General features: G+C 47.1%; 1 protein-coding gene across 2 annotated transcripts in view; it reads right to left on the reverse strand.

The window, feature by feature from the left end:
- TTLL5 (tubulin tyrosine ligase like 5) overlaps positions 1 to 25,113 on the reverse strand; it is a 90,968-nt gene that overhangs the window by 53,597 nt on the left and 12,258 nt on the right. For both annotated transcript variants that reach the window (XM_078870557.1, XM_078870558.1), the window contains exons 8-20: positions 18,807 to 18,891; positions 17,860 to 17,961; positions 17,554 to 17,645; positions 16,893 to 17,000; positions 15,360 to 15,441; positions 14,180 to 14,241; positions 12,541 to 12,629; positions 12,158 to 12,199; positions 11,011 to 11,097; positions 4,617 to 4,708; positions 2,768 to 2,830; positions 1,887 to 1,940; positions 22 to 140 (exon numbers count right to left, since the gene is read on the reverse strand). In XM_078870557.1, the coding sequence (XP_078726683.1) occupies positions 22 to 140; positions 1,887 to 1,940; positions 2,768 to 2,830; positions 4,617 to 4,708; positions 11,011 to 11,097; positions 12,158 to 12,199; positions 12,541 to 12,629; positions 14,180 to 14,241; positions 15,360 to 15,441; positions 16,893 to 17,000; positions 17,554 to 17,645; positions 17,860 to 17,961; positions 18,807 to 18,891 (1,077 nt within the window). The remainder of the gene's footprint in view (positions 1 to 21; positions 141 to 1,886; positions 1,941 to 2,767; positions 2,831 to 4,616; positions 4,709 to 11,010; positions 11,098 to 12,157; positions 12,200 to 12,540; positions 12,630 to 14,179; positions 14,242 to 15,359; positions 15,442 to 16,892; positions 17,001 to 17,553; positions 17,646 to 17,859; positions 17,962 to 18,806; positions 18,892 to 25,113) is intronic.

Below are 25,113 nucleotides of genomic sequence, written 5' to 3' on the forward strand. Positions count from 1 at the left end.
GCCGTTGTGTGCGCGCCGTGCCTGCCGTGCGCTCCCGCTGCTGCCGGCGCCGTCGCTTGCGCGCCTCCAGCGAGAGGAGCCTGCGCTCGTAGAGGTGCAGCCTGGCGTAGGCCTCGCCCAGCAGAGCCGGCTCCACGGCCCTGCATGACGCGCGCGCGCGCACATCACACAAAGACAAAGATCCCCCTTGTAGCTTTAAGAGACGTTTTGGGGCAAGTGCTGTCAGCGAGTAGCAGCTATAAAGGCTGGCATGGCACATGATGGAGTGGGGTGGACAGCACTAAGCCTGGCCGTCTTTGTTCCGTGAAAATTACATTAGGTCAGGGCAACGAAATACAATGTTGTACCGTACCTCTATGCTCCCACGTCTAAGCTTCCCGTCTTTACCAACCCACACTGGTCAGCACGGTAGTGCTTACACCTTTGTGCTGCACAGGGACAGCTGCCGCTCAAGGGCCACCTTGGCTAGACTGCAGCAGAGAACGAATATGGTTGAGGTGGGATGTGATGTAAGTTCCTTTGAATTCAATCTTAATTTATGAGCTTTCGTGACTGCAGGATTTATTCTTTGGTTCTTTTCGGTTAAGTCACGCCTAAAAATAAAATATTTTTTAGTTATTTTAATTTATTATTTTATTTTTAGACGTGACTTAACCGAAAAGAACCAAAGAATAATTCCTTTGAATTGCTGTGGCATTTATGGAAGCGCCATACAAATGCAAATCCTTACCCAGAAGGTTAAACTGTACTTTTTGTTCGAGAAAACTTGTAAGAACGGTGAATAAAGCCTTCTCTCAAGTTTAAAGCCTTCTCTATTATTCAGGATATTTCCTCCTACAAGTAGGCAGGAATCCGGTGGTGTAACACGTCAACACCAAAACCGTTGAGTTCTTTGGGAGATGTACGCAGCCATTTCAGGACATCAGCGTTCACTCCCTCGTCACAGTTCACTGACCTGTGTCCATTTTAGAATCTTTTACACAACTCGATTTAATTTCCGCGAGATACACGCACCACCCACCACACCGTAGAGCCAACCTGTAATTCACAGCTGTTTGACAATTCCTTTAACAGAAACTTCATCAGCAGTGCGATCCCACAGCACGTGAAATGCCATTCACCAGCTGCTTCAAGTGCAGCCGTGACGTCACTGCGCACAGGTGTCGCCAGTTGTTGCAACAACCAACAAAAAATGTGGGTTAACCTTGAACCACCCTCGCAAGCCAACAAAGATAAACATCAACACACGTGCTTATACACGTGGACATACACAGTGCTATTATAAGGCGCCTATAAAGGCCGAAACGGCGTACAAGGGGTTGAGTGGCCAGCACCACACCCGGCCGCCTTTGTCACCACAATGCTGCTGTTTATACACCGCACCAGGTATTCATTTAAGGCTGAGACGACCGAGGGGAGGCCCAGGACCGGTTCGGATAATTATCGTCGCTGGTGTTGGCCGTGAGCGGGAATCGAACTTGGGAAGCTGAGCTCGTAGCGCAGCGCGCTAACCGCTACACTATCGCTCCCACACAAAAGCACACGTACAAACACGTTACATTTCAGCCAGGCAATTTTCACGATTCCTCGCCTGAAATCTCCATTAAATTCTTAGCATCAAATGTGATCTCAACTGGATCGGGGGATCCGCAGAATCGCGGAATTGTCGGGGGCTGGACTGCATGGCACCCAGTGTGACGTTCAGTCAAGGAGAGAAGGCCCATGAAGCCTGGCTGGCCTTGTGGAATCACCATTGATACTTATGGCCGATTGTTCATTCCAGAAGTGCCAATGAAACCAGCCTTCAGCCATGCTTAGCCAAGTTAATGAAGATGACAGCAATGTTGAGGAAGTTGGTGATGATGGTGATCTCTTCGCACACTCACTTGGCTTTTCCCGTTACGGAGGGAATGATTGTCGTCGCAGTCGGTTTTCCCGCCCTATGCATAAATAATGAGAATTTAATTGATAACAAATCGATTTGATTGACATATCCATCAATTCGTTAATACAGAATTTTAACTCTAAGTCCAATCACCCATCCGTGAATTAATTTAAGGGATGCATTGACGCAAACTCTCAATTCTCATTTAAGTGGCCCATCAATTGATTTACAGTGAATCTGAATGATCGTTTAAATTGAGCCACCCATTGATTTATCCCAATGCTTATTCAAGTGGTTAACCAAATCCACTGACAATGACACATTGCTTATTCGACGTAGGTCCATACATAGAATGGCAAAGTCTCTTCAAGCGATTCAGCAATTAATTTACACTGCACGTCAGTGCTCATTTAAATGGCACATCCACACATCCAGTGATGTCACATCTAAATGATCATTCAAATGCCCCACGACATCAACTAATCGACAATGGATCTCAATACTAATTTTATCGACCTATTAGTTCACGCACAACTTTCAACGTTCACTTGACCAACCTAACCATCAAGTGAATAACATCGAGTATCACTACTCATTTAAGCAGTCTAACAATTTAAAACTATTGAACTTGTTAATTTATTATGTTTTATTTTTATTATTTTATTACTTCCCTTCTACGTGGCTTTACCGAAAGAACCAAGAAGATGAATCCCTGCAGTCACGAAAGCTTTAAATCGATACCTACAACATCTCGACTTCCGTTGAATCTCAAGCAAGGCTCAGTCTATTTCTTCGAAAATAATCTCAGGATATCAAGGTAACTTCTGAATAATGCTGTCCTCTGGCCGTATGCCCCAGCACAGACTTAACAACTCTTCTCACCGGCTGTGAAAGAGACGTGTGGCCAGCATGTGGTTGAGTGTCGTCTTATTCTCCATGAAGTTACTGTAAGATGACAAAACACACGAGGACACGGTCAGCACCAACGCTAATCCGGACTCACAGGTGACCTGCTAGCGGCACAACTGATTACACCATTATCACGAGTCCAGTTGGTTAATGAAAGCAAACTATAAAAACTATTAACTACATTTTATTTTACCAGGAAAGGCCCGCTGAGCTATATAGCTCCTTTTGAGAAGCCATCTGGTCGCAAATGACAGCTCAAGTGGCTTATCATGTGGACATTTATAGCAGCCATATACTGTAAAAGCATGTTTCTAAATGTGGAGAGAAAAACCGGAGGACCTGGAGAAAAATCCACACGACCACGGGGGAAAGAGACGCAAAGTCCAAATTTACAGACATCAGAGTCGAGATCAAACCCTCGACCTCCTGTATATAGAAGTGGTTTCCCAATCAAACGAGCATGTAGTGATGCTCATCTCTTGTTTGCAGGCATGAGCTCGTGGTGGAAATTCCACATTCCTATGGCGGGGCAGGACAACAACTGTTGACATCCAACAAAGCGGTACTTTGTTGATCGGCCCGGAGTGATGAAGGGCTGCACTCTAACAACTGGCCCACCTGACCAGTTGCACGGAATCATATTAATCATAAGCTGTCAGCCATTCACTCACTCACTCTCTATATAAACGACGAGGGTAAGAGCCTGTTTGGATCAGATTTCTCTTTTCAAAGAGAGACCTGGGTAATATAAATACACCAACAACAACAAAACGCAGAATTAATCATCGTAAAGGTCCTGAAGCAACTCGTTAAAACACAGCTGCTTGTGCAACACATTACAATGCAGAGTTGAACATGTGACTAACAAAATAATGAATCATTTTCGTAGTTGTGGAGAATATCAATTACAATTTTTACCCAGACAATTTGCCTTCCTACAAGTGTCCATCCATGTAAAAAACACAAGTGTTTTTTTTATACAACCCAACAACCATAAGGCCTTGAGGCCTTGGGTTGTGTCGGGCGCCACGGTGGCATGATGTTAACTACCTCGCCTGGTGTGCAGAAGGTTGTGGGTTCGATCCCGACCCTGACGTCTGTATAATTAGAGTTTGCATGTTGCTCCCCCCGTGATCACGTGGATGTTTATCCAGGTCCTCTGGTTTTTCCCTCCACATTTAGAATCATTGCGTGTAGATAATTTGGCTACTATGAATGTCCACATGATAAGCCACTTCGTTGAGCTGTAATTTGTGGCCAGGTTGCTTCCGATAAAGAGTTGTACAGCTCAGTGGACCTTACCTGGTCAATTAAAATTGTTTTCAAATATCGATTTAAAGCTCTCGTGACTGCAGGGATTCATATTCTTGGTTCTTTCGGTAAAGTCACGTAGAAGGGAAATAATAGAATAATAAAAATTAAACAATACAATTCTCACGACGTTTCGATTGAAACACAAGCAACCATCATAAGGTGCGAAAACCACAGCAAGAACATTTGAAAAAAGTGGTTTTCACACCTGATGACGATTGCTTGTGCTGCAATCGAAACGTCGTGAGAATATTATTGTTTTATTTTTATTACTTTATTATTTCCCTGCTACGTGACTTTACCGAAAGAACCAAGAATGAAGTTTACAAATAATTTCGTCTTTATGAACAAGTGCCCTCTTGACCGGTTTCGACATTCAGTGTCTCGCCAGTGGCGACAGGCTTTGCTTAAACCAACGCTGGTCAACTGACAAGTCAACGTTTTTTCCCCCGCCGTTATTTTATTTTATTCATCGGCTAGAGAACCAAATTCCCAGTGGGGTCACACAAACCTGTAGAGCTCCCAAGAGTGGGGAGTGGGGAGGATGCGGACAAACCCGCCCCTGCGCTCGTACTCCTCCTGCACACGGCGCAGAACCTTCACCTGTGGGGGGGGGGGGGGGGCAGGGGGGGGGGGACAGGGGGGGGGGTCCACAGCAGGAAGAGGTTTTGTGGTTGAGAGATGGAGGGTGATGTGGTGAGGTGGTGGAGGGCAGTGGAAGGTGGTGGTGGGGGTGGTAGAAAGCAGGAGGGTGGTGGTGCGTGTGGGTTGTTTCGGTTGTTTTTTTGAGGGGGGAGGAGAGGGAGACAAAATGATTGGATGAGAATGTGTGGAGAAGGGTGGTGGTGGTGGCGGTGGTGGTGGCCAAGCAGGACACAACAGGGAGAATGAGAGAAGCGTACAGAAGAGAAGAGAGATGACAGGTCAGAGGAAAAACCACATACGCAGTTCATTATCATCACATGTGTACATGTACAGCCGTTTGTAAATCTACTGCTGGATGAGGGGATAACACTCAAAGGGCAGCACATACAACTTCATTGAACCCACTTGCTGTCCTGCCCAGCTGGTTTGAGAGTTTCGCAATCCCACGTGAGCCACCAATTCACAGACGTGCACCACTGTGCCGGGAGAAGGATCAACGTTCAACGACCACTCCAAATTCAATCCAGCATCAATTGCTACACTGCCTTCACTGTTGTAGAAAGTCTACACACATTCTCTCTCATCTCTTGAGTTCCCCTCCGCGCCAGCAACCAAAGCTTCAATGCAAAACCTCAAGTCGACCTCAACTCGGTGGGTGGTGGCTCCTCCTGCTCCTCGACTGCTCCTGATATCTGGAGCTCCCTTCCCCGCCCCAGCCATCCGCACAGCTAACCTCCTCCCCCTGGCAGAGGTCGTAACCGGGTACCCGATACCCGTACCCTACCCGATACCCGGCTACCCGTACCCGGCCGGGTACGGGTACCCGTTTGCGACCCTGGTGCGGCCGGGTACGGGTAGGCCGTGAGTCACTGGTGAGTCACCGTTTGTCACTCATTTCCCAACGTCTTGTCTCTTCTCACAATTCAAGTTCCTAGAATCAACCCACCCGCGCCTGCAACATGGCTTCATCCCAGAGGTTGCAATCAGGTAACCGATACCCGTACCCTACCCGTACCCGGCCGGGTACGGGTACCCGTTTGCGACCCTGGTGTGGCCGGGTACGGGTACGGGTAAGGAATCAAAACCCGTTTGCGACCTCTGCCCCCTGGTCAAGTCCAAGCAAAGAGCCTTCTTTCTCTCCTCCTCTGCCTTTGAGTCCCCACGACTTCCATGCACCCCCTCTCTCGCTCTCTCTCAAACCTGCAATCATATCCCCTTTTGCTTAAGGGCATGTGCAGCCCTACTTTGGACAGCATCTTGGAAAGCGGTCACATTTAGATTCGATGCATGCACTAATCTTTTTGCAATGTGTTGAATTACTTGAAGACAAAGGTGTTTAACCTTTAACCTAAATTCCTGTGCAAGGGTGCACGGGTGCGTACACGTCTTTGTTGTTGGTATGTATCGTGCGGAGCGGTGTCGCAGTGGTTCGCGCACTGCACGATGAATCTGGCTCCCCGAGTTTGATTTCCACTCACAGCCAATACTAGTAATCATTGTCTGAACCGATCCAGGGCCTCCCCTAGGTCAACTCAGCCTCAAATGAGTACTTGGTGTGGTTTGTAAAGGTCGTCACTCGAGAAACAAAGACGGTTGGCATGTTGCTGGCCACCCACCCCCTAGTCTGTTGTGGCAGCCTTCATAGGTGCTACTAACTGCACTTGCCCCAACAGTCTGTTAAAGGCCTGCATAGGTGCTACTAACTGCACTTGCCCCAACAGTCTGTTAAAGGCCTTCATAGGTGCTACTAACTGCACTTGCCCCAACAGTCTGTTAAAGGCCTTCATAGGTGCTACTAACTGCACTTGCCCCAACAGTCTGTTAAAGGCTATATGAGGGACATTTGTCTTTGTGTGTGTTAATAGGTTCTCAATAACAATACTCGCCCCAACAGTCTGTAGGGCTATAAGGGGATCTCTGTCTTTGTTGTGTCTACCTGTATGGGGAGCACTGGCGTAGTGGATAGCACGCTGTGCTACCGACCCGAGCTCGATTCGCGGTCATGGCTAACATCAGCAGCGAGTGACATCAAAACAGGTGCTGGGCCTTCCCAGGACCTGATTAAACATTGACACTGGGGAGGCAATGGCGGCCGGGTGTGGTGCTAGCCACACCATCCCCTCTCGTGCGCTGTGCCAGATTTAATAGGCACTCCCTTGCAGCAGTTTCCCCAACATCTCTATAAATAAAGACCTTAAACTGTACGTATGTCTCAAAAACCTCTACGGTACTTCCCAACAAGGTAGAAAGCTGAAATTTGGCACATAAGTAGCTTTTAGGACACAAACAACAGGAACAAATCAAAATATCCGAGATTTTTCATTTTAATGCCCCCCAACTTTTCGATTTTAAGTGCCCCATGAACATGTTTGTGCGTGTCATTCAGAAATCGTTCAAAATATAAGATTGCGTTTTTTTTTCGTTTGATAGAGCGTTAAACAGCAAATAAAATTTAAGCGAGAACCATTGTTTTATCGCTTATTGTTTTTATAGATATTTCGGATTAAAGCGGTTTTGAACTGAAAAAAATATTCCTTTTATAATGTTCAAATCTGAATTCAAAAAGGGTAAAAGATAGTTCCCCTCATAGTATTAAGTCCATACATTTTTGTTCTTTCTATTAAAAAAAAAACGGAATATTTTAATTGAGCTGTTTCCAATGGGTACATCTTTAAATAACAAGAAGATGAATCAAGTCGTCAAAATGTTTTTTTTGGCGGAAAAATAGAAATGTTTGTAGTTGTTAGTGTCTGATCGTAAATAATGACTGTAAAAAATGATATCAGGTTCATGATAATATTTATTGAAAACTTTTACCTGGCGAAGACAGGCTTCATGAACGAGTTCTATAATAAAAGACGATAAACGGAATCTTTGACTTTCTGGTTAACTAATAACTCCTCCTGGTGAGCCGTCGCCATTCTAAGTGACTTAAAGTGCACCTAGCCTGGCACCACCCTAGCCCAAGTGGCAATCATGTCACCACCACTTAGTGGTGTATGTCGTTAATGTTGTTAGTGCGTGGGTGTACACATGCCGAGTTTGTTTGTAATTTATTGTTTTGTTTACTTTTCAAATTTACGCTGGGAAACATTTCCTGGAAGGCACTTTTGGATAACTTACTCAGGGCATTTTTCCGAGTGATAGATGGTTTTAGACAAAAAAAATCCTGAAGTAGAAGATTAGTGCCAGATACAGCCACATTTTGCAGCCATGATTTGAAACCATGAACCTTACCCGTGGTATTGATAGTTACATTTTAAGGTGCAATGTGGGCAAAGGACTGTTGTCTTGGTATGGTCTTTGTTGTTTAACTGCCTCGCCCAATCTAGCATTGGGAATGTTTGTACTGTAATAGTGCCATTTGTACTTCAATCCTTTCATTTTATTTACATATATTTTAGTGACTTGTTGAACTTTTCTCTATCTTACTCGAGTATCCTTTGTTGGATTTAATTGTTAATGTAACTTGCTTACCCGCGCCTACTGAACATCTGTGAAAAAATAACTTCGTAGCTATCCGGATTCCTCCAGGCTTAATAAAGATCCTGATGATGAAATGGCTTAAACCGAACACATACGCAGATGCACACTTACAAAGATCATCCGCTTAGTGTTGCAGAGAAAAAAAGGCATGCGCTGTTAGCGAGCCAGAGTCACGACTGACCGCATTTGTCTTCCCAGTTGCTGAACGGGGATACGCTGCACATGGTGCTAATTTAAGGTTGAGTTGACCCCAGTAGAGGGCCAGAAAAGGTTCAGACATCACCACCACGATGTGATCCATTTCCTGGCGAAAAAGGATCGGAGCACGCTGAGCAAATCGCCCATTGAGGTCGCGTCGCTCTGTGGAGGGAAGCTATGAGTCGCTGTGCGAGAGGCAATGTGGTCCCTGTCATAGGCATGGGGAATGTACACCACTAGATCAAGGACTGCGTAAGGCTCAATTAAGCATAGCTATGCTAACCTTTGGACTGACATAATTTAAAGACTTTTCAGACATTTTGTCAATTCACTGCTAGATGAAGGCTTCTTCATGCCATGTCGGTCATGGGTTTAAGCCATACTTCGCCACACTAATCAGTGTGCGAGTTGGTCAAGCAGGTTGCTCAGGACCAGTTCATATATGACCCACCACTGATTAACCATGGTTAGGAATCGAACTCAGGTCACCGGGTCCATAGCGCAGCGTGCTATCCACTAGGCCACTGCTTCACTTTGTGACTTATTTTCAGTCAGAACTGTCCAGGTTGGTGAGCAGAAAAATATTCCCACACCCGGCACACCACATCCAGTATACCCCTCACTCTGGCCACGGCTACTAGCCACGTGCAATCTCCCAGTTAACCAAAAAGAAATTAAGTCCTGCATATAACCATGGTAAATACACACTGCGCTTAAAAAGGTATAATACCCTTTACACACTTACAATGGCATCACGTAAGTAATATCGCTACAGACTTTCAGCTCTGAGAAAATAAAAACTGGGAGATGCATTTCTCGTGTTTAAAAATAAGGTGAAATGCAGAATGCCAGGAATGCTCGTCGCTGTTCAAACACAGACGAGAGCGACAGAACCACGCAGGGCATGCGCCGCTGCCAGGCGTTGGTGGGAAAGGCACGTCCTTCTCGCATACCGCACTTCATCCCGAATCACTCGCCCGTGGATCACAACACAGAACACGCGTGCGCACGCACACACACACTGATAGCACATGCACAAGACAAAGATGCCCCGTATAGCCTTAACAGACCATTGGGGCAAGTGTTGTTAGCGAGTAGCACACACGAAGGCCAGCACGGCACACAAAGGGGTGGGTGGCCAGCACCACGCCTTGCCGCCTTTGTCTCCCCAGTGGCGATGTTTACTCCACACCGTACCAGGATACTCATTTGAGGCTGAGTCGACATTAGGGAGGCTGAGGACCGGTTCAGATAAGCATCACTGTACATACACAGGCATGCACATACAACCATCAATCATGCGAACATATTGTGTACACCAGTACTACATACAAACACATGTGCGCACACACGGGACAGACGGAGGTATGTGCACACACAGGCACGCATGCTGTATGTACAAATACACTGATACCAGGGGGCACGTACATACACAGTCACGCACATAGTATATACGTGCACACTAATACTCACATACACACGTCCATACGCACTCACACAGGGCCATCTGCACATACACACATTCACAAAAACACATGAAGTGTATACATGTACTGCTCTCTGCTGCACACCACGTTGCCCTGAAGCCTATACCAACTTGTTGTGCATGGTGGTCACCAATGCAAGCAACTACCCAGGCTCAACACTGTTCAGGGTCAAGGTTAGGGTTCTGCGAACTGACAATATTGGGTGCATTCCGAGGGTCCCAATCTGTGAAATCGTGAATGAAACTTATCCAAATTTTTATTATAGATTTCATGACATTCCGAATCGATAATTAATCAAATTCTGAAGGTGATGATTGAATAACTGATGGTTGAATAACGACCCTACGTCAAATATTGCAATAAATTTGGATAAGCGGATAATGCGTTCAGAAAAATCTGCTTCTCCATGTATTCTTTAAACAACCCATCAGCCCCGCGGCCTTCTGGGAGCACCAATGATTCAGTACAAGCAAATTCTTGATCAACATACAGTGTCTCATCAGCAGGGTTAGGCTTCCCTGGTGAACTGCCAGATGTTCAAGATATGGGTCCTAGTTCATGCAAATTCCATACAAATTGGAGCACTGGCAAATGCACTCACGATTAAGCGTCATCCGAGTGAGTACGTGTGTGCTCGCACCGAAAATGTAACTTAACATTGAGGTTTTTGCCGCCCATATTAGGATTCATTCAACATTTTTGATTAGGCCACGTAATGATCTGGCTAAGTATAATGATCTATGAGGTTATGACACATTGTTAAGAAGCTGGGTCAGGTGACACGGTTAATTCAGAGTTCCGGGATTTTCCTGATGATGCTTGACGCAGTTCCAAGTGAAACACAGCGTATCTAATTGCTGCTAAATTTGGTTGCGAGAATTGTTCTTGAACCTTCCGGTGTGAGTGGAAACAATAACAATCAGAACGTTAAACGCTTGTACACATGACAAATTAATGTGCTTGGCTGTGTCGGTTGGTAGAGGAGTCTTAAGACAGCCAGATCATTCGGTGATCTCACCAAAACATCGATTATTAATCAATTAACGTTTGTTTGCCTGTGATGCATGTTTAGGTTTTCCTTCAACTCACCTCTTCTACTGATAGGCCGAGCATGCTCACGTGACTGGCAGATAAACGCGTGGCATCCGAAACGTTGGCTGACGTCGCCCTCAAAACCTAAGCAATAAAAACAGCAGGCCAAGTTATTCACATGAATGAGTACAACAGCAAAAAATAAAGGGTACTGTGGTAAGGGCAGCGTCATTGGCGTGTCTGTCAAAGAATGATGAAGAATTGGCAGCACTAGTGGATAATTCTGGCATGACCAAACATGGTGGCACTAGCTGGGAATTTTAGGAATATTAAACTGGGTGACGAGGCTGTCAGGCGACTCAAGAGGTTATAGCGCTGAGATGGCGCTGGTGAAATCCTGGGTTAGAATCCAGCCAGCTGTCTTTGATTTAACCCGCCTCTCAAGTGTAGCGACCAGACCGGTTACAGCATGGTCAGTAATGACTGCACAAATAACCATCACATTTAATTTGGGGTCCAGGCTTCACGTGGCTATATTTCAGGTCTGAGAAATAAATAAAAAATAACAACAGCTTGACCGTCATGCGACGGAATATTTCTCTCGGTGGCAGGGCGGGTGGGGAAGTGCTACCCCCTGTACCGTGTGGATCAGAGGTCACTTGCAGAGATTTGAGAGGGAGCTCTGTGAAATCTGCTTCCATGGCCAAAACCCTAACAAGGAGGGTTGCACTGATCTGTGAGAGATCTAAATGGATACTTCATCTCATAACTTGACATGGAGAGCATAATCGGGATTAAATACATGTTTTAAAAGGGTGGCAACAGGATACAATTATGGGATAAACATACAGGCCAGAACTAGTGGATAATTATGGGGGGAATATTTTACATTTACTAAACTATTTTTATTTTACCAGGTAAGGTCCACTGAGCTATACAGCTCTTTTTAGAAGCGACCTGGCCACAAATGAAAGCTCAACAAAGTGGCTTATAACGTGGAAATGTATAGCAGCCAAATACTCTAAACACATGTTTCTAAATGTGGAGGGAAAAACCGGAGGACCCGGAGAAAATTCCGCACAACCAAGGGGTGAGAGACACTGCAAACCCACGACCTCCTGCATACCAGGCGGGTGGCACCAGAGAAGAATTACGAAAACAGGGTAGCACTCATTTAAACTCGAGACATTTCTCCCATCCTTACCAAGTGTTGATTTGCAGTGTGTGGTCTTCCACTGGAAACCCTCTGTAATATACATTGCAATAGACAGAGTGTGTTAATAGAGCAAAACAATGCAACAGCGTCTCAACATCCTGTACAAAACAGTCATGAAAAGCAAAGAATGCTGTCAAGCTTGGACGTGAACAGGGGCAGGCAGGGATTCAACAGCATGGATGTCCGGGGGTAGGGTGCTCCAGACCATGCGGGCAGCAGAGAAGAAAGAGAGAATTCCCACTGAGCGAAAGCTGACTATGGGCTTCAACAGAAGGCCTTGGTTGCGGGAGCAGGCAGCTTGGGGATAAACAAGACCGAGAAAAAAAAACCAATCAAAAGAGACAGCCAAGGCAGCCTGTTTGTTTTCGTACCTGTGCATGGGGGGCTGGGCGGCCAGGTAACTCTGTGCCCTGTGGTTTGCCCTTGACTCGGGCAATCAAAGGATCCTGGCACACGAACCCTGCCACAGCAGAGGTTAGGGGTCGTTGGTTGGGGTAAGAGAGGCGCCGTTGAGTTTTTCACACGAGGAATGTAACGATTCATCAATTCGTCTGTCAAAATAGATTCTTCCGCCACCCGCGATACATGCATTGAACTAGGGACGTGCGGTCAGGGGAGGCAGAGCCTCACCTGTTATACTCCAATGACAATAGCTGTTACGAAAAGTAAAAACAAAGAATAATCAAATAAAATAAATATTAAGATTTTTCCAATGATCTGTGTTATAAATGTCATTTCTGTACGATTCCAATCATTTTTATAGTCAAAATCGCCAACTTTGCGGAGCTCGGCTGCAAATACAGGGAGAGACGAGAGGTGAGGCAGCAACGAGCTCAGCCTCCCCTCTGATTGCGCAACCCCTCAGTAACTGGATGGAGCGTGGGCAATAAGCGCGTGCCTGTTACTATCTCAGTGTGTCACCAATGTTATGTTTGTAGACCCCTTCATTTCATGTCCTCGTTTTCCATACTGCAAATAACTTATTTCACATATGTGTATAAAGATATTTAGGCTCGCTGGTCTTGTCATGAAACTGCAATGAAAAAGCACCAGGGGAGGCAGCTATCACATCTGCCTCACTGAAGGGGACGTGTCGAACACGCCCCCTCAGCGAGGACACGCCCCCTCAGCGAGGACACGCCCCCTCAGCGAGGACACGCCCCCTCAGTGAGGACACGCCCCCTCAGTGAGGACACGCCCCCCTCAGTGAAGACACGCCCCCCTCAGTGAAGACACGCCCCCCTCAGTGTGTGAATCTGGCTCTGACACGAGCCAGTGCCTCCCCAGCCATTGACCTCACCGTACGTCAATGCATTGAACCGTGAAAGTCAATCTAAATTGCTTCTGATCTGCACACGTGTTGTGCCGTGCTGTCTCTAGGCCGGTGCTTGCATGAACCGGGACAGAAAAAAAACAATCCACAACAGAAATGAGTCGGTAAATAAGAGATGGCAAGAAATGAGACGAGACTTCCAGCAAGGACGGGACAAGCCATGCAGATGTAACAACCAGAGAGAGGCACAGTACAGACGAGGGAGACAGTAAAATGAGACAGTGCAGATGAGTGAGTCGGTGCAAGACAGAACAAGAAAGACTTCATCGATGAATTGTTACATGAAGAGCATAAAATGCATTTTTTAAAGGCAAAGGTGTAGCGCCGCAATTTCTTGTTAACGCCACACAGATGAAGGGCCTCCACTAGGCCCTCTAGAGGATATTTGCTCGACTCTTCAACGCTAGCCAGACATCTCGGAAGAGGTGTGAGTACCCACGCTTTACCCCACCGCACGCGGACTGCCGATTGGCTACCTCCGGTGAGCCCATTCACACTGCTGGGTGGACAGAGGCGGTGGAGGCGGATTTAAAAAATGTTGCCCCATTGTTTCAACTGCCATGCTGAGAAATGGAACCGGTGGGCCTGTGGATTGTAAGTCGAGCTTGCGAACCGTTTACATGACTTTGACAGGATTTGCACCGTCAAAAAAATGCGCGTTGAGGACCGCCACTTACCGACCAGACTGAACATGTCGGACACCATACTGGCCTTGACCTTCAGATCCAAGGGAGCATCACTGCACAAGGTGAGCGAGAGGTCATGTCAAGAATTCACAAAGAGCAGGGGGTGGGGGGCATGCAACGCTTGGAGGCTACAGCACCCTGAGCCAGCACCACTGAGATCCTGAGTTTGAATCCATGCAGCCCGCCTGTGGTTAAAGCGGGCATCTCGCGCACAGCAAAACCCCCATCAAGTTACGTTACAAAAATAAACCCCCATCAAGTTATGTTGGGTTCCGCACTTAATTTGGCCAAATTGCAGCTCGGAGAATTGAAAAATGTTGGGTTGACCGTCACGTGCAAAATGTAGGAGGAAAGTTCTGCCTCCTGCTATGTAGATTAAAGTTCACTTGAAGTGATACCAGAGGTGGAGCCATTCTCGAACATGAAAGGTTGAAATGCTCTGCTTGAGATCCGAATGGACTTTTCCATCACATTACAAATTCAATGAAAGCACAATGAGGAAAATATTGGCAAAGGGACATTTTTAAAGTTCACTAATGAGGTGAGCAATTCGCACTGAAAGTACGACCCACACACTGGTCACGACTAAAAGGCGCAATCAATAATAATAATAAAAATATTACAATCATGATGTGGCCAGATGCCTTAATGTGTCAGAGCACTGACCAACACAACACGTTATACATGTACAGCCTGCTGGATGAGGGCCTCTCCACACCGTGTGGCTCGTGAAAATTCCTGATAAATACTTCACCATGCTGGTGAGTTTGGGTTGGTGAAGACAGGGAGTGTAGACGTGGGATCATAGAAGTACACTCCAATAATGGATTTTGCTGCATTGACGTCTGCTGCCTACCGCGTCGCGGATGCAACCTATACCACCTGTCATGCACTGTGAACACCCATCGGAGCAGTAACCAGGCTCAAACCCGCTTAGCGTCTGCGATCTGAAGAGATCGAGTCTTGCTCCGGCTGATTCGGTGAGAGGCGCCGACGTGGAAATGCATGCTCGTTTTGGAAACGAGACACGATTTACTGTCAGAGTCAATCTGGCTCCTCGATACAACCCCTGCTGCAACGGCTGCATGCCAGGCGCGCACACAAAATCACCACCCATCATGAGAGAAGCAGCTGCGCTATGCTGTGTTACTGTGGCATGCGGATATCGTACCACGCCAGGGAAGGAGACAGGTTGACTTCCAAGAGCCACGGCTTGAGGTTGGCATCGATGAGGACATCAAACCCATACAGCTCTGCACAAAAATAAGACAAAAATCCCCCCCATAGCTTTAACAGACTTTTATGGCAAGTCTCTGTTAGCTAGCACCTATGAAGGCTGGCACAGCAGCCAAAAAGGGTGTGTGGACAGCACCAGGCCTGGACGCCTTTTTTTCCTGAGTGGAAATGTTTACGCACTGCACCAGATACTCATTTGAGGCCGAGTCAACCGAGGGGAGGCCCAGGACTGGTTCAGATATTCTTCACTGGCGTTGGCCGTGAGCGGGAATTGAATTGGGTTTCCAGGTTCGTAGGGCAGCGTGCTAACCACGGCATTACCGCTCCCCAATGCACACGCGGACAGATACTTTGGTCAGAATTCGGGTTGGGATATTCAGAATTCCCCTGGAAGTCTTAATGCATATAAATATATTATCATTGTCATTACTAAGATGATTAAATAACCTGTACAATCCATGGCTGTGTAATTTGGTAATCATTAAAAATAATAACACTATACTTTTAACTGAACAATCACCCTGTTACATTACCTCTGCTTGTATTAAAAAAAATAGACCCCCACCTCAAAATCCAAAAGGATTAGGGATTATCGTTAGGTAAAGATGTATTGATTAAACAATGAAAATGTATTACTATCCTCATGACACATACATCGAATCGTGGAGATATACATTCTTTCCATTTCATGATACGTCGTGCGTGATTGGATCACAGAAACACCGCAGGGATGGTGATCACACATATAACGCACCAACAAAACAAAAAATCACGAACCCAATTGTAACCCTGAATCATCACCCTGAATTCTGACATTTATCCGAACGTAGAGGGAGCGAGTCGTCGCATCCCTGCCGTTAGGGTTGTCTGGCAGGACGGCACCGTGGCAAAGTGGCAACACTGTGCCTCGCAGCGAGAAGGGGCCTGCGTTCGATTCACATATCGAGCGCCTTTCTGTGTGGAGCTTGTATGCTCTCCCCCTGTTCTGAGTGGTTTTCCCCCGGGTTCTCTGGTTTCATCTCATAGCTGAAATCTCACACAGCGTAACTGGTATTGTTGGTCAAACACCCAAATGCTGAAAAAATACCTGCAAATTACACCAATGGGATCACACACAGCCACAACACCGTTCCCTACTGTGAAAACCTGGCAGGACCCTCCTGAAAGTCTCCAGACACGGAGAGGCTCTCCTGGGTAAAAAAGTGATGTTTTGTTTGATCTCATGCTTTAGTTTTATATAATAATAATACACCCAGCTCACCATTCCTTGAGGATTAATAAAATTACGAGAACTGTGACTCTTGCGTCAATGCGTGCATCCGAGTCATAGTAATTCGTCAAATCGCGATTGGGGACAAGGTAAGAGACAAATCGTGACGTGCCGATTGGCCACGGTCAGGGAAAGCGCCTGGGAGACGTGGGGCACTCAAGGGGCAGTGTGCGACGGTGGAAGAGCAGAAGTTCATACCGAAGCAATTGCCTCTGTGCGGCACAAACATGCGCACAGACGAGGCGATGGTCTGCTCCACCGACAGGATCGTCTTCACAATCAGGTCTTCAATCCTCGCCATCAGGGCTGTTCGAAAACAACAGCAACAGCTACGACGAAACGGGCGAGCCAGACAGCCAAGTGAGCAAGAGCAAAATAACCGAGGCTTATCAGCATCATAGAACCTGAGAATGTTGGTTTCAATGGGCTGCCGTACTTGCAGAGTCCTTTGTTAATCCACCGCTTGATGAGGAGCTTCTCAAGCCGTGTAGATTGTGGGGGTTATTTTGAGCATACGTCACCATTAATTAGACATCTTAATGCAATGCTCGTAAAGGCCAAATGAACGTGTCTTCATGCTCAGGGCTTGATTTCAGCCACGCCTGTTCGGGTCAGTGCCCTGGCAAATATATCCGCACCTGCACACCACATCCAGGATGCCTCTCTTTATGGCTGTAGCTACTAGTCGCGTGGCTACGCCAGTCTACTGGCGACCCGTGAAATATTCAGTGAGAAATAAAGCCCTGAGCACGGAGAGATACTTTGACTGCGAGCCGTGCCTCGGAATAAGCATCCAAAACTGGAGGTTTTCCGCGTGGAGGCCACCGGCCACCCAATGGGGACAGGGGCGTCAACCGACCCGTGGTGTCGTGTCCGTCCTGCTTGAGGCAGCGCAGCATCGCGCTCATGCTCCACTTGTTGCCGAAGTCTTCCACCTCCGGGTCATCGCAGCTGCGCGCCGACCACGCAGCAGAACCGCACACAACGCCACGGGTTTGAGTCGCACCACGCAACTCGTCTGGGCCTTGGCTTCTGGGCCAAGGCCCGAACGAGAGGGTCACCAGGAGGAGGGTGGTCATTTGTACCACTGTGGCGTGCTTGTTTTACCGTGAAGATGCGCACGCGTGCATGGGTGCCCCCACCCCACCCCAACTTTCGGACGCACCTGACATAGTCGCGGCTTTTCTTGTTGACGCTGTAGTTCGTCAGGTGCATGAACTGGTTCTTGATGAACTTGGAGTTGCGGTCATACTTTACCGTGGCGAACCTGCGTTCACGAAAGGGTAACAATAGTAATGACGATAGCCCCATTACGCGAGCGTGTTGGTTTGCTTTCAGTCTGACCATTAGTGCTTGTAGCAGCAAAGGTCAAGTTCGAGTCTCCTGACTCAAACCTGTCTACCAACTTACACGAGTGTGTGGCGAGGCTCATGTCAGTGGTGAAAACTACACATTACCGTGACGGAATCCAGTCTATCGGTGGCAGGACCACTGCTGAATTTGAAATTAGTGGTGGTCATCTGATCAACCCTAGGAGGATGAACCGGGTCAACCATCAACCAAGATTTGAACTTGCAGCTGATGATTGTCCGCTGGGGACTCTCATCACAGCGTCACCCAGCCAGTTCGACAGGTGCAACCATCGTACGTTTGAAATGTCAAATTGCATGATAGAAGTCAAGAACGCAAACATAGTGTTCTTATACTCAACTCTGTCCTGCACCCGTGGGCAGAAATCCCACATTCCTTGGGCAGGGTCAGTATCTCTAAAGGACAACCACCGTAGACTTTCACACTAATTGAACAAATGGGGGTAGCGGCCCAAGTGGTGTTTCTGCTCCGCTATGAACCTGGCGACCCGGCTAACATCAGCGGTGAGATTTATCTGGAAGTCCTCCCGTACGTCAAGCTTTATTAACTCGCACTGATCAACGTAGTGAAGTAGGATCAAACAACCCCCCCCATGACCAACACGGCCATCATCCAGCAGCAGACTGACAAAGTGCTGTACAAACACCAAAACAAAATGTCACCATTCGCACAACTCACCTAGGCCAGAGCCTACGTCTCCAGCTCTCACCTGGCGAGCCTCCCCATTCTGCTGCAACTCACCTGGTGAGCCCCTCCTCGTACAGGTAGATCACGAGCGGCTCGTAGGACGTGACGAGAACATAGAGCCTCACGTCGAACTTGAAGTCTGCCAGGAGACACGCGCCGCCCGCCACCGCTGTCACCCAATTCTCCACACCACAGCTCGCAACACGGCTCGCAACACGGCTCGCAACACGGCTCGCAACACGGCTCGCAACACGGCTCGCAACACGGCTCGCAACACGGCTCGCACAGCTAACATTAGTCGGCAGGAGGAGGCACGGCGGCTCAGATGTCAGAGGGCAGAGCCTTGCACTACTGACATCCTGGGTATGAATCCAGGCAAGTGCCTGTGATTAATCCGGGACTTCAAAGTGTCGTGCGATGATGGTCTCAGTCCAGTCACCGATCCTAGCACATCGCATGAAATGTGGTACTGCACTTGTAAGTCAGAGGCTGCATATTAAATTTGTCAAGGCTTCTGCATCGGATCACAAGAGGGTTTCTTAGTGGATGTGACAAGGGTTCTGTGTTGGATGTGACAATAGTTCTGTATTAGGAAAACAGTGGGTTTAAAGGTTCATTTGAAATGTTAAATATCACTCCCAGTCAAAGGGGGCGTTAAAACATTGTGCAAACAAAATGAAAAAAATTAAATCAGGTAAAATGTGGAAAGGGTTATATATGGGTTGCAACAGGGGTTCAGTATCAGATGAAATAAAAGTTCTATATAGGATGACACAAGGGTTCTGTATCAGTTGGTAACAACAGCCACGCGCAGTGTGGATGGCAATTGCAGCAACACTTCCTCTGCAAGCAATTTTCTGAACGAGAGAAGTCTTAGTCAACAGCTTCCCTATTAACCTGAACAAAGCAACTGTATTAATGGCTATGCTATTGTTTGACATTTTCCCAAGTTTCTGATGAGCTGGAATATAAAAGGCAGCGCCACAGCATTTCTGCTTCATAGAAATGAACTAAAAAAACAATTAAAACTCGTCAATAACAGTCTTAAAATGAATGACTCTGAATATAACAGACAGCGTTTTGAACAACGACCCTTCTCCCTTCCTATGTTCTATGAAGAAGGGCAAATGCCTAAAACGTCATCTATTTCACATATCATTTTTCCTTTTAAGGCCACAGTGTTATTAACACACGTGTTGAGTTTTTTATTATTTGTACTTGCGCACCATTCCCAACGCAATCATTTGTCACTAGACAATGTATCACTGAGAGCACTATAAGAGATGTAATTGTAATGGGTGAAAGCATCTGCTCCATACACACGCACACAGTCCCACGTCCCGAGTACCCCGACGGCAGACTCACGGACACGCGGGCAGACAAGACGCAGAAGTGGGCAGGCAAGCGGGCAGACAGAGGGGGAAACTGTCGGACGTTCTGGCTTGTGTCAGGCTGACACATATTGGAACAGAGAGACTCGTCACGATGCCAAACACACGACTTGCCAGCCAGACCGGCAGGCAGGCAGGCAGACAAGCAAAGGCAGGGAATGACACATAGACTGCCAGACGCACACACACACACGCATGCATTTGGATAAGACAATGATGCAGACAGGAAAACAGACAGACACATAGACAGACACGATATCCAGACAAATGCACAGGCATTAAAGACAGGCTAATACAGAGACATACACAGATGCACCACTCTTTCAGAAGGAGACACACACATGTACAAAGCTGGATACACACACTCATCAATGAATTCATCAGCTTATACAGAGATGCACTTAATATCTTAGTGACAAGCAGTTATTAAACCAAATACACATAAGCTACGAGGTATGACATTTAAAATCATAACAAACACATTTTACCAAGTGGTGTCTTGTCAGTCTTTAAATGGAAGTAATTTTCTGAACATCATTTCAATCTCTCAGTACTTAGTTTAAATCTCACCAGACTTAGGACACAGCTATCACTGCGGGGCATTTTAGTTTCCATGCGTGCGTGTGCGTGCGTGTGTTTACTGCATCTCACTGCGTGTCAGGCTTTGAAATAGGGCTTGTATCAATTGCTTTGACTGTCACAGACAAGGATTCCCCATGTCGCCTTTAATAGACTGTTGGGGGAACATTCAGTGAGCGAGCAGCACCACTCAAGGCTGGCACGGCACACGATGTAGCGGGTGCCCTGCATAACGCCTGGCCGCCTTGCTCTCCCCAGTACTGATGTCTACAACACTGTACGAGGTACTCATTTAAGGCTGAGTCGACCTAGAAGAGACCCCATACCATCTTCTTGGTTCTTTCGGTAAAGTCACGTAGAATGGAAATAATAAAATAATAAAAATTTAACATATTATTTTTATTCTTTAATTATTTCCATTCTACGTGACTTTACCGAAAGAACCAAGAAGATGAATCCCTGCAGTCACGCAAGAAGCGTTAAATCGAAAGACCCCATACCAGTTCAGATATTCGTCACCGATGTTGGCAATGAGCCGGGTTCACAGGGCAATGCACTAACCAGTACAAAGGCCCCCCGTATAGCCTTAACAGACTGTAGAAGCAAGTGCTGTTAGCACCTATGAAGGCCGGCACATGTACACGAGGGGGTGGGTGACCAGCACCACACCCGGCCGTCTTTGTCTCCCTCGTGGCGATGTTTACACACCACACCAGGTACTCATCAGACACCGAGTCGACCTAGGACAGGTCCATGACCTGTTTAAATAGTCGTCACTGGTGTTGGCCGTGAGCGGGAACCGAACCCAGGTAGCCGGGTTCGAAACGCAGCTCCCCACTAGGGCACCCATGCCTCCTCCCCCACCGCTCGCCTTTCATGTGGCTTCACGTCTTCATTACCGCCGCTGCCGATCCTTTTAGATTCTTCCCTTTGCTATTATTCTCAAAGTGTAGGGTTTCAGTTTTTTCTGACGAACTCATCAAAGCCAGCGAGCGGCACGGCCATTTTCACCGATGCCCCGCCCGCAATATGGGCACGGGCTCGATGTCCCTGGGCGCTGCGCGTGCACCTGTGTGCCTGCTCTCATCATTATCACTGCCGCCTCACGGGTGAAAGGGCCTTTTACAACCACAGAGAAAATGCACATGTGCGTGACTGACTGAATGGGTTACATAATTTAGTCTTCTACATTTTCACTCTTGAACCTCTACCGCTATTACACTACTGCCATGGTTACTGTCCCCGTGAACTTCACTCACCGACTCTTCCACCCAATGCCAAGAACTCGGTCTCTTCCAGACTGTTTCTTACCCCACCGTTCTGCGTTCCAACCACCCCACCACAGGTCACGACGATTCTCTTTCCGCTTCTTCCCTCGCACTGCTCAACATTGGAATTCCCATAGTTCTTTCGGTAAAGTCACGTGACTTTACCGAAAGAACTAAGAGTATGAATCCTTGCAGTCACGAAAGCTTCAAATCTAGAAGTGGAATTCCCGCCCATCGTCACTTTTCCCAAAGCTGATTACCTTCCTCAATTCGTGAAAAGTTCGGAATCTTATCCGTTACATCTTTGATAGTGCTTTTTGTTGTTGGCCGCTTTAAGTTTTGGGCCTTTGGGCCTATGTTCATTATGTTCAAAGTGACTACTCTGAACATAATCAAAACGGATTGATCAACGGTCAAAAAAATATTCCACATGAGTACCAGGGTCCGCTGGTTCAGTAATGTGGTCACTAAAAAAAATTGAATTGCAAAGTGAAACAAAGAATCATGGGGAGATGCATGCTTGGAATGACCAAGAGGAGGACATGGGTTAGAGAGCGCTTGCAGGTTACAGACAGGAATTCACTCCGTGAAGAAAGGTTCGTGTGCTTGGGCAAGACACGTCGCGAGATGATGGCTGATGGTCAAGAATAATGATGGCAGTGGCACCCGAAGATTGGAATATACCCGAGGGCATGTTCACACAAGTAGAGATGGAGCGATGAAATCATGTCGTGTGCAGGTGCTCAATGGATTACATCGCAGGACCGTGAGAGACGCTGGCAGAGACCTCGATTTAACAGTGGATTGACCATCGATGATGATGATGGTAACCAGGGTCATGCTCCATTCTCTATACAAACGTTCACAGAAATCGCCCTGACATAGGTTACAGAAATGTTCCAAGTCTCCTTACTTATTGCAAGAAAAATAGCATGTACCATACATATATAATTACTCAGACAGGAAACAAACGTTCCCTTAGTCAAGGGACTGTTGGCACGGATGCTATCGGCGAGCACCTCTTTATGGAAGCACATGGCTGCTCGGAGGTGGTGTGGCCAGCGCCAAGCATGTCCAGCAACATTAATCTCTCCGGTGCGTGACAATACCAACACAGCTGGTACTCATTTTAAGGTGAGCAAAACACAGCGATGCTCAAGCCAAATGGACACTGCTGTTTTGCGCACAATGGCCAGGAATAAAGCTCGGGTCACTGCAATCGTAGCGTAGTGCGGTATCCAGCAACCCGTGGCGATGTTTCATTATATCACAATGAAAAACACCTGGGGTGGAGCGGTGGTGCATTGGTTCAGCACACCGCGCTACGAACCCTGTGACCCAAGTTTTATTTCTGGATTTGGCCAAGAACGGGTCGTGGATCCCTCACCGCTTCACCAACCCTGCACTGACCACCATGGTGAAGTAACATTAGAAAAAAAAAACCTGTAACTGACATGACGAGGGCAGAACAAAGAGGTGAGAGCGGATGAGAGCCTGAACATGTGAGAGCCTGAACAGGTGAGAGCCTGAACAGGTGAGAGCCTGAACAGGTGAGAGACTGAACAGGTGAGAGACTGAACAGGTGAGAGCCTGAACAGGTGAGAGCCTGAACAGGTGAGAGACTGAATGGTGAGAAACTAAACGCGTGAGACCCTAAAGGGGTGAGAGAGACTGATTTGTGTGAGAGCCTGGAGGGGTGAGAGCCGAAACGGGTAAAGCCTGGACGGGTGAGAGCATGGACAGAAGATGAATGGTGCTTGGATGATGCAAATTTGTAGTAAGAGAGCGTTCCAGACACCTAGTGTTGTCCAGCCAGTACAGTCATGGTTTTGGGTACAATGAGCACGTTATGAGCCGTGCTTCGGAGAAACATCGCAGTTTGCTGTGATATGTGGAGAAGGGTGGAGAGGCATGATGCGAGACCTTGAAAGACTGGTTACACTCTATTATTTTCTTACTTAAAAAAAAACCTGAAACAGGGAACCAACCCCGACTCACAGACATGCCTGGCTCAATAAATCTACTGCGCCGGCTCCGACACACCTTGGAAGCCGTAACCATGTAGAACACAGGCGCTGGCTGTTTTTTTTTCCACAATTACTCCAAACATTCAAAAAATGTTATTACGGCTTAAGTGGACGCCTTTGAAGCCGAGCCCGGTCTGAATGGGTTCCACCGCGACTCCCACGCCCCTTCTCTCATGTGGCTTCACGCCCGCACGGGCGCAGGGAATTCCTCTCTCCCTAAAGCCTCGTGCTCTCAGTTGTTTTCAATGTTCCGGTCGCCACCTGCGCAGTGATTTGTACGCGTTGGGGTGGGCGGGGGCGTTTGCCCTGCAGGGGTGCGAAGCCACGCGGCTTGATGTCTCGCTGTGTGAAACCGATCATCTCCCTGTCTGGGTGTCTCTTCTGTCTCTCTGTGCGTCTCGATCTGTGTGCGTCTCTGTCTGGGTCTGCCTGTCTGTGTGTCTCTGTGTGTATCTTTGCCTGTCAGCATATCTGTGTGTCGCTGTCATTTCCGTGTGCTTTTCTTGTGTCCATCTCTCTGCCCGTCTATTATTAAGTTTGTCTGTTTGCCAGTATTTATATCCGTGTGCCACATGTGTGTCTTGTATTCTTTACTGTGTGTCTGTTTCATTATCTGTCTCTCTGAACAGTTGTCCATCAATTTAAATCTTTCGTGACTGCAGGGATTCATCTTCTTGGTTCTTTCGGTAAAGTCATGTAGAAGGGAAGTAATAAAATAATACAAATAAAACGTAATAAAATTCTCACGACGTTTCAGCCACAACGCAAGCAGCCGTCCTCAGGTGTAGAACAGGGCTGTCGGAAAGACAGCGTCATTCGGACAGCGTCAATCGGACACTGTCTTTCCGACAGCCCCGTTCTTCACCTGAGGACGGCTGCTTGCGTTGTGGCCGAAACGTCGTGAGAATTTTATTTTATTATGTTTTATTTTTATTATTTTATTATTTCCCTTCTACGTGACTTTACCGAAAGAACCAAGAAGAGCTGTCCATCAGTCTCTTTTCCCATACATCCATCTGTGTTCTTTCATGTCCATTTGCTTCTGTCCGTCTCTTTTACAGTGTGTTGGTCTATCTGTTTGTCCGTTCTATTTGTC

This window comes from Lampetra fluviatilis, chromosome 30 (assembly GCF_964198595.1).
Source record: "Lampetra fluviatilis chromosome 30, kcLamFluv1.1, whole genome shotgun sequence".
Taxonomy (NCBI): domain Eukaryota; kingdom Metazoa; phylum Chordata; class Hyperoartia; order Petromyzontiformes; family Petromyzontidae; genus Lampetra; species Lampetra fluviatilis.